The sequence below is a fragment of the Pan paniscus genome, chromosome 1, assembly GCF_029289425.2.
Source record: "Pan paniscus chromosome 1, NHGRI_mPanPan1-v2.0_pri, whole genome shotgun sequence".
NCBI lineage: Eukaryota > Metazoa > Chordata > Mammalia > Primates > Hominidae > Pan > Pan paniscus.
Genome location: NC_073249.2, coordinates 137819270 through 137835858, shown reverse-complemented (window position 1 = coordinate 137835858; position 16589 = coordinate 137819270). Strand labels below are relative to the sequence as shown.

Below are 16589 nucleotides of genomic sequence, written 5' to 3'. Positions count from 1 at the left end.
AATGGGAGACAATTTTTGCAACCTACTCATCTGACAAAGGGCTAATATCCAGAATCTACAATGAACTCAAACAAATTTACAAGAAAAAAACAACCCCATCAAAAAGTGGGCGAAGGATATGAACAGACACTTCTCAAAAGAAGACATCTATGCAGCCAAACAACACGTGAAAAAATGCTCATCATCACTGGCCATCAGAGAAATGCAAATCAAAACCACAATGAGATACCATCTCACACCAGTTAGAATGGCAATCATTAAAAAGTCAGGAAACAACAGATGCTGGAGAGGATGTGGAGAAATAGGAACACTTTTACCCTGTTGGTGGGACTGTAAACTAGTTCAACCATTGTGGAAGTCAGTGTGGCGATTCCTCAGGGATCTAGAACTAGAAATACCATTTGACCCAGCCATCCCATTACTGGGTATATACCCAAAGGATTATAAATCATGCTGCTATAAAGACACATGGACACATATGTTTATTGTGGCACTATTCACAATAGCAAAGACTTGGAACCAACCCAAATGTCCAGCAACGATAGACTGGATTAAGAAAATGTGGCACATATACACCATGGAATACTATGCAGCCATAAAAAATGAAGAGTTCATGTCCTTTATAGGGACATGGATGAAACTGGAAACCATCATTCTCAGCAAACTATCACAAGGACAAAAACCAAACACCACATGTTCTCACTCATAGGTGGGAATTGAACAGTAAGAACACATGGACACAGGAACGGGAACATCACACTCCGGGGACTGTTGTGGGGTGGGGGGAGGGGGGAGGGATAGCATTAGGAGATATACCTAATGCTAAATGATGAGTTAATGGGTGCAGAACACCAACATGGCACATGTATACATATGTAACAAACCTGCACATTGTGCACATGCACCCTAAAACTTAAAGTATAATAATAATAATAATAACTGAAAAAAAAAAGAAAAATGCAAGTAGAAAGCACATGAGATATCATCTCATACCAGTCAGAATGGCTGTTACTAAAAAGTCAAAAAATAACAGATGCTGGCAAGGTTGCCAAGAAAAGGGAATTCTTAAACACTGCTGGTGGGGTTGTAAATTAGTTCAGCCACTGTGGAAAGCAGTTTGGAGAGTTCTCAAAGAACTTAAAACAGAACTATGATTTGACCCACCAATCCCATTACTGCTTATATACCCAAAGGAAAATAAATCATTCTACCATAAAGACACATGCATGTGCATGTTCATCGGTGCACTCTTTGCAATACCAAAGACATGGAATCAACCTAAATGTTCATCAGTGGTGGACTGGATAATGAAAATGTTGTACATATATGCCTTAGAATACTACACGGCCATAAAATGAATGAAATAATGTTCTTTGCAGCACTGTGGATGCAGCTGGAGGTCAATATTCTCAGGGAATTAATGCAGGACTAGAAAACCAAATATCACATGTTCTTACTTATGAGTGGGAACTAAATATTGAGTACACATGGACACAAAGGGACCAATAGACACCAGGACCTACTTGAGGGTGGAGAATGGGAAGAGGGTAAAGATTGAAAAACTACCTATTGGGTACTATGCTCATTACCTGGGTGATGAAATAATCTGTACAACAAATTCCCATGACACAATTTACCCATGTAACAAACCTATTTGTGTACCCTCTGGACCTAAAATAAAAGTTGGAAAGAAAAAAAAAAAAGAAAGTAACAGTCTTGTCTGAGTTCTACTCTCCTGAGTTCAGAGGCCAAAATGACTTTGAAAAAAGCACCAAGGTGGGGAATTGAGAATCTCTGAATTCTGTCACTAGCCATGTCAGCAAGAGCATGTTTAAGAATGTTGTGGGAAGAAACTAAGTGGCTGGATGTTCAATCCCAACTCCCCTTGTTATTTTCAGTTTTAGCAGAGCATGTGTTCCCTATGAGAAGAAAGCTCCTGGTATAAGGAAAATCCTTTTTTCTGAACATCAAGAGAGTGTTGCAAGAACCTACCCATTTGCCTGAGAGCTGAACCCTGCCCCTGTACCTGCTATGGCCTTCTCTCCAGCAGTGAGGGCTTTGTCTGACTGCAGGATGGATTCCTCTATAACCACCTGTGACTGCAGGAAGCTCTGGAGGACCTCGTCTGCCTGAAGAACCAAGAAGGAGCAAAGACCTGTCAGGCAGCAGAAATCTTGTCTTGTGATGAGGAAATTATTGTTCAACAAAGCCACAAATCTAACCTTGTAAACTTCGCATTATTCTTAAGATTCCACAGTGGTTTCTTTCCTTCCACAGCCACAACAAAAAGTCCAAGCTCTTTGTTGAGACATGAAAACCCTGTGTAGCAGCCTCCCTCCTGCCTGTCCAGCCTCTTCTCCCAGGGATGCTGCTCATCACCCACCCCCGGTGCAGACAACCAGATTTCTATGCAGTTCTACAAACACACATCCTCCATAGTTTGCATTATTTGCTTTCTTTTTTCTTTTGCCTGAAAGCCTGTCTACCCTTTTCAAATTAGGATAACACCTATTGATACTTTACCTAATAGCTCTTACCTCACTGGAAGCTTTTGTAGGCTAATTATTTATTTATTTATTTACTTACTTTTGATCACTGTTAAGAATGTTGATAATAGTTCATTAAAAGTAAACAATGTATTCAAATTTAATTTAAAAAGTTAAAACCTTAAAAAGACCGAACAGGTAACTGTTTAGTCTATTTACAGGAGTAGTGGTGAATATAATGGAAAATTAAACAGTTGAGAAACTTTTTTTTCTCTTTTGAGACAGTCTCACTCTGTCACCCAAGCACAAGTTCAATGGTATTATCACTTCAACCTTGAACTCCCGGGCTGAATGCTGCTGCCTCAGCCTCCTGCATAGCCGGGACTACAGATGTGTGCCACCGCGGCTGGCTAATTTTATTTTTTATTTTTGTAGAGATGGAAGTCCTGTCATGTTGCTCAGGATGGTTTCAATCTCCTGGTCTTAAGCAATCCTCCTACCTTGGCCTTCCAAAGCGTTGGGATTATAGGTGTGAGCCACTGTACCTGGCCTGAGAAACTTTAAGAATTTGAAACTTTAAGGGAGTAACATGGCTGTCCAAAATGGGAAATTACCAATCAAGGAAAATACAACACTGCATAGACTTAACAGTCACACATGGGAAGGAAAAAGAGGCATAAATACCTCAGCCAATAAGTGATTAGTGACTGAAATTTGGGTGTGTGGGGCACATCACAGAAGGAAGGACCTAGGCATTTTTTGACGGTTATTTTCCTTGTTCCCTTCTTTCAAAAAAAAATTTAGATTCATGGGTGTATTAGGACATTCTTGCATTGCTACAAATACCTGAGACTGGGTAATTTTTTTTCTTATTGTGTGATTGTAGCTTATTCATTTTCATTGTGATATAGTACGCCATTATGTGAATACACTAGTTTACTTGTTCTATTGTTGATGGACATTAGGGTAAAATTTCAGTTTGGTGCTATTGTGAATGATACTGTTGTGACCATTTCTGTCCCAGTCTTTTAAGTGAATGTATATATCTAGGAATGGATTTGCTGGGTCATTTGGTATTTGTTTTTCAATTTTAGCAATTAAAACCAAACAGTTTTCCAAATTGATGTTCTGATTTATACCTCATTAGCAATATGTGAGAATTCCAGTTGCTTCATATTCTTGTCAACACTTGGAATTTTGATTTCTTAAACAGTCACCTTCTTTTCATTTTGTGAGGAAATTGAAACTCAGATAAGTGAAATTACCTGACCTGTACTAGGCTTTGTTCTGAGAATGCAAAGGACCTTTCAGTTCAGAATTAAGCACTTTTTTCTGTTTAACTGGTAGTGACTTACGAAGTAAAAAATCATACTCAGATTTGATATATGTATCTTTCCAAGGAGGATTACAAGTAGCTATTTATTTTTATCTGATCTGAATTTAAAATAGTTTTTTGGACACTACTGTTTTAGGGTGAGTGAGCAATAATGATTTAGGTATAGAGTTAGGATCTACATTTAATTTTTTTTATTTAACTTTTATTTTAAGTTCGGGGTAATTTATAAAGCAAAGAGGTTTAATGGGCTCATAGTTCTGCAGGCTTTACAGGAAACATGGCTTCTGGTAAGGCTTCAGGAAGCTTTTACTCCTGGTGGAATGTGAAGCAGGAGCTTGCATGTCACATGACAAAAGCAGGAGCAAGAGAGAGTGAGAGAGAGTGGAGGTGCCACATACTTTTAAATGACCAGACCTCCAGAGAACTCACTATCACACAGACAGCAGCAAGCCATAAAGGATCTTCCCCCATGATCCAAACACCTCCCACGAGGCCCCACCTCCAGCACTGGGGATTACAATTCAATATGAGGTTTGAGTGGAGACAAATAGCCCAACTTGATCAATGGGGTTCGCATGCAGGTTTGTTACATGACTATATTGCGTGATACTGAGGTTTGGGCTTCAGTCAAAACAGTCACCCAGATAGTGAATGTAGAACCCCAAAGGTCGTTTTTCAACCCTACTTCCCTCCCTGCCTCCTCCCTCTTGTATTCCCCAGTGTATATTGTTCCCGTCTTTATGTACATGTGTATTCATTGTTTAGCTCCCACTTACAAGTGAGAACATGGAGTATTTGGTTTTCTGTTTCTGCATTAATTCACTTAGGATAATGGCCTCCAGATGCATCCATTTTTCTGCAAACGACATGATTTCATTCTTTTTATGGCTGCATAGTGTCTCAAGGTGTATATGCACCACATGGTAAAAATCCAGTCTACTATTGATGGGCGCATAGGTTGATTCTGTGTCTTTGCTATTGTGAATAGTGCTGTGATAAACATATGAGTGTGGGTGTCTTTTTGGTAGAATGTTTTATTTTCCTTTGGGTGTATACCTAGTAATGGGATTGCTGGGTTGAATAATAATAATAATTCTATTTTTAGTTCTTTAAGAAATCTCCAAACTGCTTCCCACAGAGGAATTTACAATTTGCAATCCCACTAGCAGTGTATAAGCGTTCCCTTTTCTCTACAACCTAACCAGTATGTGCTAGTTTTCCCTTTTTAATAATATAGGCTAATTTCTAATTTTGTTTTACAAGTTTTTTGAAGTTGATTGATAAGTAAAAATTATGTTTAAGAGGAACAGCATGATATTTTGATATAGGTATACATTGTGAAATGATTATTATAATCAAGCTAATATATCTGCACCTCATGCAGTTATCTTTTTTGTGTGTGTGTGTGGTGGGAACACAAGGGACCTACTCTCTTAGCAAATTTCTAGTATACAGTACATTGTTTTAACTATAGTCACCATGCTATACACTAGGCATCCAGAACTTACTCATCTTATAACTGAATGTTTGTACCTACTGACCACTATTTCCCCTTTCCTCGCACCCCTCTCTGTCTGGTAACCACCCATTCTACTCTCTGTTAATGTGACTTTCACTCTTTTTTTTTTTTTTTTTTTTTTGAGACGGAGTCTCGCTCTGTCACCAAGCTGGAGTGCAGTGGTGTGATCTCGGTTCACTGCAACCTCTGCCTCCCAGGTTCAAGTAATTCTCCTGCCTCAGCCTCCAGAGTAGCTGGGACTACAGGCATGCACCACCATGCCAGGCTAATTTTTGTATTTTTAGTAGAGACAGGGTTTCACCATGTTGGCCAGGATGGACTTGATCTCCTGACCTTGTGATCCACCTGCCTCAGCCTCCCAAAGTGCTGGGATTAGAGGTGTGAGCCACTGTGCCTAGCTGACTTTCGCTCTTTTTAAATAATTTCACGTAAAGGTGCGTCATGCAGTATTTGTCTTTCTAAGAATGGCTGATTTCACTAAGCATAATGTCCTCCAGGTTCATTCATGTTGTCGCCAGTGGTAGGATTTCTTTCTTTTTAGGATTCAATAATACTTTATTTTATATATCTATATTTACATATAGATATGCATATATATCACATTTTCTTCACTTGCTCATTTGTGGATGGACACAGGTTGTTTTCATGTCTTGGCTATTGCAAATTATGCTGCAATGAACATGGGAGTGAAAATATCTCTTTGAGATAGTGACTTTAGTTCCTTTGGAAATACAACCAGAAGTCCACCAATAGCTGTTAAACTAATAAATTCAGTAAAGTTGGAGGATACAAAATTAGCATACAAATTCAGCTACATTTCTATGCACTAAGAACAAACTATATGAAACAATAAGAAAATCACATTTATAATAGCATCAAAATTATAAAATGCTTAGAAATAAATGTAACCAAAGAGGTAAAAGATTTGTACACTCTCAATCATAAAATGCTGATGAAATTAACTGAAGAAGACATAAAATAAATGGAGAGATATTCCATGTACATTGACTGGAAAAATTAATATTGTTAAAATGTTCATACTATCTAAAAAAAATCTACAGGTTTACACAATTTCTATCAAAATTCCAATGGTGTTTTTTCACAGCAGTAAGAAAACCAATTATAAAATTCATATGGAACCATAAAAGACCCCAAATAGCCAAAACAAGAAAAACAGAGCCAAAGGCATCATACTATCTGACTTCAAAATCTACTACAAAGGTATCAAGTAGTGTAATGCTGGCATAAAAAGAGACATCTAACTCCGTGGAACAGAATAGAGAGCCAGGAAACAAACCCACACATTTACAGTCAAAGACTTTTCAAAAAAATGTGTCAAGAGTACACCATGAGAAAAAGATAGCATCTTTAATAAATGGTGGAATGGTGGTGGGAAAACTGGACCCTTGTACTACACACAAATGTCAACTAAAAATTGGTTAAAGATTTGAACATAAGACCAGAGACTGTAAAACTCCTAAGAGAAAACCCAGGAAATACTCCTTGACACTGGTCTTGGCAATGATATTTTTGAATTTCACACCAAGAGCACAGGAAACAAGTGCTAAAAGAAACTAGTGGGACTACATCAAACTAAGTTACCACTCAATGAAAAAACAAAGAAAGGAAAAAAGAAAAGGCAACATACAGAATAGAACATATTTGCAAACCATATATCTAATAAGTGCTTAATATCCAAAATATGTAATGAGCTCATATAACTCAATAGCAATACAACAAAACAAAATACAACAAAACTGATTTTTAAAAAAATGAGCAAAAGACCTGAACAGACATCCCTCAAAAGAAGACATTTAAATGGCCATCAAGTATGTGAAAGCATGTTCTGCATCACTAATCTTCAGAGAAATGCAAATGAAAAACCATAATGAGATATCACCTCACACAGAATGATGATTATCAAAAAGTCAAAGGATAAAAAGCGTTGGCAAGGATGTGGAGAAAAGGGAACCCTTAGACACCGTTGGGAGGAAAGTAAATTAGTATAGTCATCATAGAACACAGGACAGTTTCTTCAAAAAGGAAAATCCTGAGTTTCCAGTGGCGTTCAAGTACATAGATCAGCCCATCAGCTCCACCACTTGGTGATTGTGTCATCTTAGGAAATTTATTAGCCTCTCCATGCATTAACATTTCTCAATTGCCTATGTGGAAGATAGTAGTAACTAATTTACATTATTCTGAGAATGAAATTGATAATCCAACAAAATCACCTAAAATAATATCTGATACACAAAATGAATGCTCAATGTCTATGAACCATTCATTTCATCATCACCATCATCATCACCCCATCAATGTATACCAATATGATAACCACAATCACACCATATCCAATGAGTATTAATTTGTCCATCTTGTGTAAAATCATAAGATTCTGAAAACAAAGTTTTTCCTTTCATAGTGTATTTCTGTACTTAGCACAAAAACTATCACATTATTTGATAAATAAAAGAAATGGTTTGTTTCATCCTGACTTCTGATTCTAAATCCTCTTTGGGAAAAAAAATAGTTCTGTTTTAGTAAGAGTAGCTAAATAATTGTGGATTTTAAGATTTAAAATATCAAGGTATTGCCATGCTTCAATTTTTGTCGATAAATGGTGCTGTGTTCTTAGATTTTCAGAAGAGGCAACAAAGACCCTCTGACTATCCTCTGTCATCCATCCCCTTCTCCCCTTATTCCTCACCTTAACTCCTTTTCTGGGCACTAGTGTATAGTCCTGTTCAATCTTCTTTTTTGCTTCTAAGTAGATATTGTGCCCCCCCGGAACAAAGAAAGTTCCTCTTGAAATACTTTCCGTCAAGAGCTCTGAAAGCCGCTTAAGCTCAGCCTGACAATATTTGGCAGATGCCTCTTCATTCTGCAGCACAAAGTCTTCCTTCTTTTTCTCCATGGTGTCCTGCCAGAAAAGTGTAGGGAAAAACAGTAGAAAGAAGCTGTTAGAAGGAAAGGTCCAACTGTGATCCTCTTGGAAGAAGTAGTCTCATGGCCTCAGAGCAGGCTGAGTTATGGTGTAGACTAAGAGTCAGAAGACTTGTTTTAGTTCCAGTTCTGGTCAATTCTCTGCATGACCTGTAGAAAGTTCATGAACTCTATCTTTCCTTCAGCAAAAGTATGATTAACAGTGATCTAACTATAAACGACAAGCAAGGGACAATTCAGTTGTGGCAGTAGTAGTGTCCTTAGAGAACACGGATTGCTATGGATAAAATGTGCACACAGAAAATCAACCCTTCTGGATAATCACATCCCAGTAATGACTTGATTGTACCCTGAACAGAGCTTGGAACTCTTTTGAAATTCTTCCAAAAAGGATCTTAAAATGTGAAGATATGGGAACATTATTATCTTTTGCTTACACTTCTAAGCTATGATTGCATCTGGGTTTTCTCAATATGTACTAAGGGATTTCTGTCACTTGTGGACTGGTAATAGACAGACTGAAAGAAGGCTATTCAATAACAGTGCCAATGGCAGATTTAAGATATCCCCCAGGATTTCCCCTCCGAGGTTTCCACACTATCCATAGTCCCTGCGCTTATTAATATGATGGAGTGTACTCCAGTGTTTAGGTAACATTATATGATATCTGTTGACTTTAGAAATGGAGAGTATTCAAGTAGTACTGAGTACACTCAAGAAAGTATTTAAGAATTACCAAATTACATGAGCTCTTTGAAAGCAGAGCTTTTTTGTTTACCTTGAGGCAGAAGAGGAAGCCAGAGAAATTAGAAACAACAGAAACATTTGATGCATTATTGCTGACTTGAAGATGGAGAGAGGTTCCCCTGAGCATACAGGTAAGAAGTAAGCTCAATCAACACCTTGTTTTCAGCTTGTGATACACTGAGTGGAGCACACAGATGCCCTAAAAAGAACTTCTGACTTACGGAGCTGTGAGCTTAGGCATTTTTTCCACACTCAGTCAGGCAAGTGCTTCTTTATTTTACCTTTTTAAAATAAAAAAAAATTCTATATGTATAATGCTTACATCAGGTTATTTTGAAATGTAACATAATCTGTACAAGAATTCTGTTTAGCTTGTATAGATTATGAAATTACTACATCAAGCTAATTAACATATATATTAACTCAAATATTTGTCATTCTAAATACTATTCTCTTAGTAATTTTCAAGAATGCAATACATTGTTATTAAATGTAGTTAGTATGTTGTATAAATGTGTTGTTAAATGTGCTACAATCATAATTTCTTATGCATGATAGAAAATTAATAAATTTCCCATATTTTAGAAAAATAAAAAACTGTAGCCCATTAAATTCAGTCACATAAAATAATCCAAGCTCCCTTTACCACAAGAAGGAGATGAACCATGGCATTAAAAAGGTGGACTATAAGTATCATTCCAGAAAGGCAGGAATCAAGAAAAAAAAAATACAAAGATTACCACAAGCTTCTTCTGAAATTCCTGGCTTTTATCTTTGAAGGAGTACTCCATGAAGACTGCAATGGCTTCCCTCTCACAAACTGCATGCACGTCCAGCAGCTCCTGGAGTGTGTCTGTGGGGAATCTCACTTGCTGGGCCATCTGCTGGCTGTAGTGGTTGGCTGCCCTCTGCACGGCAGCTGAGTTCTCACACTGGGCCAGAACTGCCATTGCATTCTCCAGACAAGGAGTCGCTCCACTGTTGATGGCATCCAGGTAGGTCTCCACCAGCATCCCCAGCCCTGAATGATTTAGGAAATTTAGGGAATAGATAGAAAGTTTTCACTCATTGTTTTACGAGTGGTATGTATCAGCATTCTAAAAATCAGAAAAAATTCCATTTAACATGAATTTTCCCTCCTTCTCCTTCTTTCAATTCTACTATTACTACTACTACTTTTTATGGAGTCAGTTTCCTACGATAACATGACTGTTGTTCCTATTTATTCTTTCTATTTTGTTCTCCAGCTCATCACATTACAAAGTTAATTACTAATCACAAACAATATGTAGCAAGGGTTTCTTGAAAAAAAAAAAAAACTTTTCTGCTTAAGTAAAAATTTAAAAGCGTTTATTCAGCAAAGTAAATTATATCATTTGTGGATCATAATTCTGAATGTAAATGCAGGTGCTTTTATAAAAACACTTAAGACAGTGCCAGAACATCAAACCCTGTGAGAAGCTCTTTTCTGTACAGAGCACTAAAAGACTGCACAGGTAACATGTTCATGAAGCCAGCTTTGTTTATAAGATTACGCTGAATTTTGTATCTCAAAATCTCAATAGGCTTGCAGAAACTCATGACATGCTACTTACTTTCTGTTTTGTGTAAATTCACAATACAGCTTTTATACCCTCACTGAGAAAAAATCCTTCACTTATCCCACACCTCATAACACAGATGTTATCTCCTTACCAGTTGTTCGTGCTCATAAGCTTAGTTTACTAGTTTTTGAGATACAGTAGGCCTCAGTAAACACCCATATAGGGAAATAGACTCACGGTTTCCAGTGACAAGGATTCCCTCTCTCAGGGTCTTGGTCTTTGCATGGGTGAAGATATAAGAACAGAAATTTTCTGATTGCATCTGGAAATTACTATCCAGTTGGTCTTCTCGTACTTCTTCAACATGGAGTAAGAGTTTTTTGTCATTTATTGGCCGGTCAAAGACAAAGCACTTCCGTTTTGGAAAGAAATGCCTGATCCACTCCCTGGGCTTGTTAGAATTTTGGATTTGGGGATTCTTGCCTGCAGAATTAGTGAAAAAGTGACTACTGAAGAACAGGTTTTAAGTGAGCCTGAAGATTTTCATTTCCAAAGTTCCTTCCATCAATCACTACAGTCTCTTGTGTCTGTGAATCTACTCTATGTAATCAAACCTCTCATGCAACCAAACTTATGCTAATCTACTTAAGGTATGAAAAGTCAATTTCTGCACAAAGCAGAGTCAAAAAGGTACTTCTGGAAATGAAGGGAATGCATCCACCTCAAGTGAAGGAATTTGTGGTTGGTTTCCTCAGCTACTGTATGATGTCTGGTAGACTGACGATTTTTAAAATGTTTGTTGAATTATGATTAACTAAAATATGATAAGAAGTACTTTCTTTAAAAATTGTATATATTTATCATGTTATAACATGATGTTTCGATATACATGTACATAGTGAAATTACTACTAAGTAAGCAAATTATATATCCAATACTTTCTATACTTTTCTTCCCTTTTTTTGTGGTAAGAGTACCTAAAATCTAATCTCTGTAAATTTTAAATGTAAAATACAATATTGTTAAGGATAGTTCTCCTGCAGTGTATTAGAGCCCTAGACTTTCCCACCCTATATAACTTCAAGTTTGTACCCTTCACCCACATGTCCTCATTTCCTCCCTCACCATGCCCTGGTAACCACTGTTCTACTCTCTATTTCTATGTATTTGACGTTTTGAAATAGAATCCATATAGAAATGAGGTCCTGTCATATTTTTCTTCCTGTTTCTGGCTAATATTACATAGCATCATGGACTTTCTCAATCTTACTGTCCACATGTCAGAAATGAAATGTTGGGCTTAAAATTTAAATGCTAGAAACAAGGACAAGATGTGGCTGGGAAAAATGTTTGAAAGAGACGGAAAATACTCAGGTCAGATTATATTAGGTCTAACATTGTCTTGCAGAGGGATTCTGTGACATATATCAGTTATTCAAAACAAATGTTTGTTGAAAGGATGAACAAATGAACAAAGATGGATATTGATTGTAGGTGCCAACAGGTATCCACTCCACTAAATATAATCTGTTTAACAAATGTATAATAGATTGACAACATATTATATGAGACTGTAGAATGAAGTAGGTGATGTTATGAAAACGGTAAAATAAAGGATTTGACAGTCCTACTGGAAGCATATGTCTGTGTATTTTTTTTTTAATTTCCTGAATCATTAACTGTATGAATCTCCTTTTTCTCTAAAGGTTATAAGTATCCAGGCTAATAAAATAGACTGAGTGAAATATATTTCCAAAATTGGATCATTTGACTTCTTGCGATTCTGTGTTTACCAGCTTCCAAGCTTATTAGTTAATTTTCTCCAAATAGAATAGGAGGAGCACTTGAAGTTAATAAGTAACACAAATATATGAGTCTTAGGATGTGATAATACTAATTGTAATCCTCAATATATTTTTCATGGTACTTATTGGTCTAAAATCATTTGATAGAACTTTGAGATTTAAATTTCCTCAATGAATTTGAACCTCAGCCTCTGGGAAATTTCAAGCAAAAATAACCACAAAAATCATAATCACTTGTCAATCACCAACCACCATGAGCAAGGGCCTCAATCCAGTCCAATATAAAAATTTGTGTCAGGTGTTGAATGGTAGGTCCTAGTTGATCCCACCTGCTACTGAACCTTCTCCCATCTAGGCCATGCTCTGATACCTGAAATCAGCTTCAAGGCATTCTCCAGGTACTCATCTTCTGTGATGGGGTGTCCATCTAACTTCAGCTCCAGGGTAAAATCTCGAACAGTCCAAATAAAGTCTGGAAAGAAACTCACAAACTCGCTGGAGTCCTCAACTTCATCAGGTCTGGGGCACGATTTTGCCCTGATTAGCTCTGTTAGCTCAGTCACGTAGCTGGGATCTCAGCTAAGGAAGGATAGCACCCTACACCATCATTTCCACATCTCACTTAGAAACAAGTTTTATACACATTCCCTTTTGCGCTGTTTCTCTTCTTACTCAACCAGGACAACTGAGTCACAACAAAGAAGACACAGTATCAGTTTCCATTCCCCTAAACTCCATAAAACCTGGCTCTTCACTTCCTGGAAGGATACTGCAGCTGCTCCAGGGCCTGGTGGTTGATGGTGCCCATGCTGTTGTAGACAAAGCTGCTGCTTAGAAGCACAGCCAGGGCAAAGATCCACGAGTCACTCTTAGGGTCACTCTAGTGTTAAAGAAAAAAAAAAAATGGAAGCCACAGTTTAGATACATCTCAAGGTCAACTACTTGTATCCATGTAACCAAAACTGAAGTCATTCCAGTTTTCCCAAAATGCTGTGTCTAAAGGAAACACAAATGTAAGCTTTATATGCTTGCCAGCATGATTCAGTGAAATTAAATAAATCAGCTATAGAAAAAGCGCCTAAACATCTCTATTTGCCCTAAAAATATTGTTAATGTATAAAGCCAATCACACGATAAGTAAATATATTTCTTCCTTTATGCTTTATCAGTGGTGCTGTAACCATTATGAGGAGAGCATCTTGGTATGAAGTCTCCTGAATGATGCTCTCTACTTTTTGTATGCAATAAACTTAAATTTTTCCAAACTTAATCTGATATTGTTTGTGACACTAGAAAGCACATTACAGATAGGACTTAAGAGTCTCCTTTTGATTCATTCACTTATTAATTCATTCATTTGGTTGTTCATTCACTATTTCAGCTGTAGTATATATAGCTGAATAGTAGGGCATGTAATATGAATTTTGAAGATCATGTTAAAGTCAAGCTGTATTTTTGCCATTTATATTGATTTTCTCAGGGCTTCTCTTTCTTTAGATATTAAAAGTAGCAGTTGACACTGTCAATGTGTAAAATATTTAATGCAGTGCCTACAGCATAGTAAGTATGTAGTAATTAGTGAACAATAATCCTTTTGCAAATTTTCTCAATCATGCCTATATTAGGAATGCCAATGTTAATCAATTGAATTCACCAAAAATTGTTCAGCTATGTACAAAATGCAGATGCTGCCTTTGATTTTGTGGATGCAAAGTTCCATAATCACAAGAAGATGACTTTCAGGAGTGGCAGATAGCATTGTCAACATAAAAATGCAAGCAAGATGATAACTTCTGCCAGGAGTGGAACAAAAGTCGTAATGTAAAAAACAAAACAGACAACAATCCAAAAAATGGGAAGTGGGAAGGAAGGAAAATAAAGAGAAACAAATGCTCTGTGAATTCAAGCAAGAAGTTACTATGTCTAACTCAAATAAGATGGCAGTAGGTTGAAATGAGCTGGACGTTAAGGAGTACATAAAATCAGGACTTGTGGAAATGAAAGAATTAAAAAGGTGAGAGACCCAACAGAACCCAAGTCAAAATTGTTAGGGTATGATCATATAATGACATTACAGAGTTATTTAATTCAACTGCATGAGTGAATAGGTATGTGGAGAAGACAAGGCTGGAAATAGTATTCAGGGCAAGACATGAAGGTCCCTTAAATAGAATTAAATGCTGACCAAATCCACAAATTCCAAGGCCGACAAGTAATTTTGCTTCCATCAAGCATGTATATATTTGTATATTTTGGTCCCTTGAACAGTCATACTTTTGCAAATAAAAAAGTTTATGCCCATTACAATCTATTTCAAATCAATATTTTATCTTTGTTGTACACTGAAATGATGATTGATAACTTTAGTACTGTATGTTTAAATTCACTGTTTCTAAATGAGACCCCACACACATTTATAATTTTTGCAGTATGAAAGCCAAAAATTCTATTTTCTTTTTTTCTTTTTTTTGAGATGGAGACTTGCTCTGTTGCCCAGGCTGCAGTGCAATGGTGCAAACACTGCAACCTCCACCTTCCGGGTTCAAGCAATTCTTCCACCTCAGCTTCTGAAATAGCTGGGATCACAGGCACCTGCCATCATGCCCAGCTAATTTTTGTATTTTTAATAGAGATGGGATTTCACCATGTTAGCCAGGCTGGTCTTGAACTCCTGACCTCAGGTGATCCACCCACCTTGGCCTCCCTGAGTGCTGGAATTACAGGTGTGGGCCACCACACCTGGCCTCTATTTTCCTTTTTTTTTTAACTTTAAATTTAAGTTCAGGCTTACCTCCAAACTAAATAAAATAAAATAAAATAAAGAAGTTAAAAAATATTTTAAGTCCAGTGGTGCCCCTGAACTTAATGAAATACCATGAAAGTTAATAAAATTTTTAAAAAATAAAATAAAACATTCCTGTCTGACAGCTTTGAGGAGAGTAGTGGTTCTCCCAGCACGGAGTTTGAGATCTGAGAATGGACAGACTGCCTCCTCAAGTGGGTCCCCAACCCCCGAGTAGCCTAACTGGGAGGCACCTCCCAGTAGGGGCCCACTGACACCTCAAACAGCCGGGTGCCCCTCTGGGACAAAGCTTCCGGAGGAAGGATCAGGCAGCAACATTTGCCGTTCTGCAATACTTGCTGTTCTGCAGCCTCCACTGGTGATACCCAGGCAAACAGGGTCTGGAGTGGACCTCCAGCAAACTCCAACAGACCTGCAGCTGAAGGCCCTGACTGTTAGAAGGAAAACTAACAAACAGAAAGGACATCCACACCAAAACCCCATCTGTGCATCACCATTGCAAAGACCAAAGGTAGATAAAACCACAAAGACGGGGAGAAACCAGAGCAGAAAAGCTGAAAATTCTAAAAATCAGAGCACCCCTTCTCCTCCAAAGGAATGCAGCTCCTCGCCAGCAATGGAACAAAGCTGGATGGAGAATGACTTTGACAAGTTGAGAGAAGAAGGCTTCAGACAATCAGTAGTAACAAACTTCTCCAAGCTAAAGGAGGATGTTCTTGAAAAAAGATTAGACGAATGGCTAACTAGAATAAACAGCATAGAGAAGACCTTAAATGACCTGATGGAGCTGGAAAGCATGGCATGAGAACTACGTGATGCATGAACAAGCTTCAGTAGCCAATTTGATCAAGTGGAAGAAAGGGTAACAGTGATTGAAGATCAAATGAATGAAATGAAGTGAGAAGAGAAGTTTAGAGAAAAAAGAGTAAAAAGAAATGAACAAAGCCTCCAAGAAATATGGGACCATGTGAAAAGACCAAATCTCTGTCTGACTGGTGTACCTCAAAGTGATGGGGAGAATGGGACCAAGTTGGAAAACACTCTTCAGGATATTATCCAGGAGAACTTCCCCAACCTAGCAAGGCAGGCCAACATTCAAATTCAGGAAATACACAGAATGCCACAAAGATACTCCTCGAGAAAAGCAACTCCAAGACACATAATTGTCAGATTCACCAAAGTTGAAATGAAGGAAAAAATGTTAAGGGCAGCCAGAGAGACAAGTCGGGTTACCCACAAAGGGAAGCCCATCAGACTAATAGCAGATCTCTTGGCAGAAACTCTACAAGCCAGAAGAGAGTGGGGGCCAATATTCAACATTCTTAAAAGAATTTTCAACCCAGAATTTCATATCCAGCCAAACTAAGCTTCATAAGTGAAGGATAAATAAAATACTTTACAGA

The 16589-nt window shown here is 37.6% G+C and overlaps 1 protein-coding gene and 1 long non-coding RNA gene across 2 annotated transcripts in view; one reads left to right on the top strand and one right to left on the bottom strand.

Moving 5' to 3' along the window:
• The window catches only part of LOC117974626 (uncharacterized), a 32367-nt gene extending 22426 nt beyond the window's left edge, over window positions 1–9941 (top strand). Inside the window, exons 4-5 of the long non-coding RNA XR_008626372.2 lie at window positions 9072–9165; window positions 9815–9941. This is a non-coding gene — a long non-coding RNA (uncharacterized LOC117974626). The remainder of the gene's footprint in view (window positions 1–9071; window positions 9166–9814) is intronic.
• Window positions 1–16589, bottom strand: part of GBP7 (guanylate binding protein 7) — a 44200-nt gene that overhangs the window by 7761 nt on the left and 19850 nt on the right. Inside the window, exons 4-9 of the mRNA XM_008960477.6 lie at window positions 13154–13263; window positions 12754–12950; window positions 10816–11061; window positions 9775–10055; window positions 8052–8264; window positions 2027–2129 (exon numbers count right to left, since the gene is read on the bottom strand). Coding sequence (XP_008958725.4) covers window positions 2027–2129; window positions 8052–8264; window positions 9775–10055; window positions 10816–11061; window positions 12754–12950; window positions 13154–13263 — 1150 coding nt within the window. The remainder of the gene's footprint in view (window positions 1–2026; window positions 2130–8051; window positions 8265–9774; window positions 10056–10815; window positions 11062–12753; window positions 12951–13153; window positions 13264–16589) is intronic.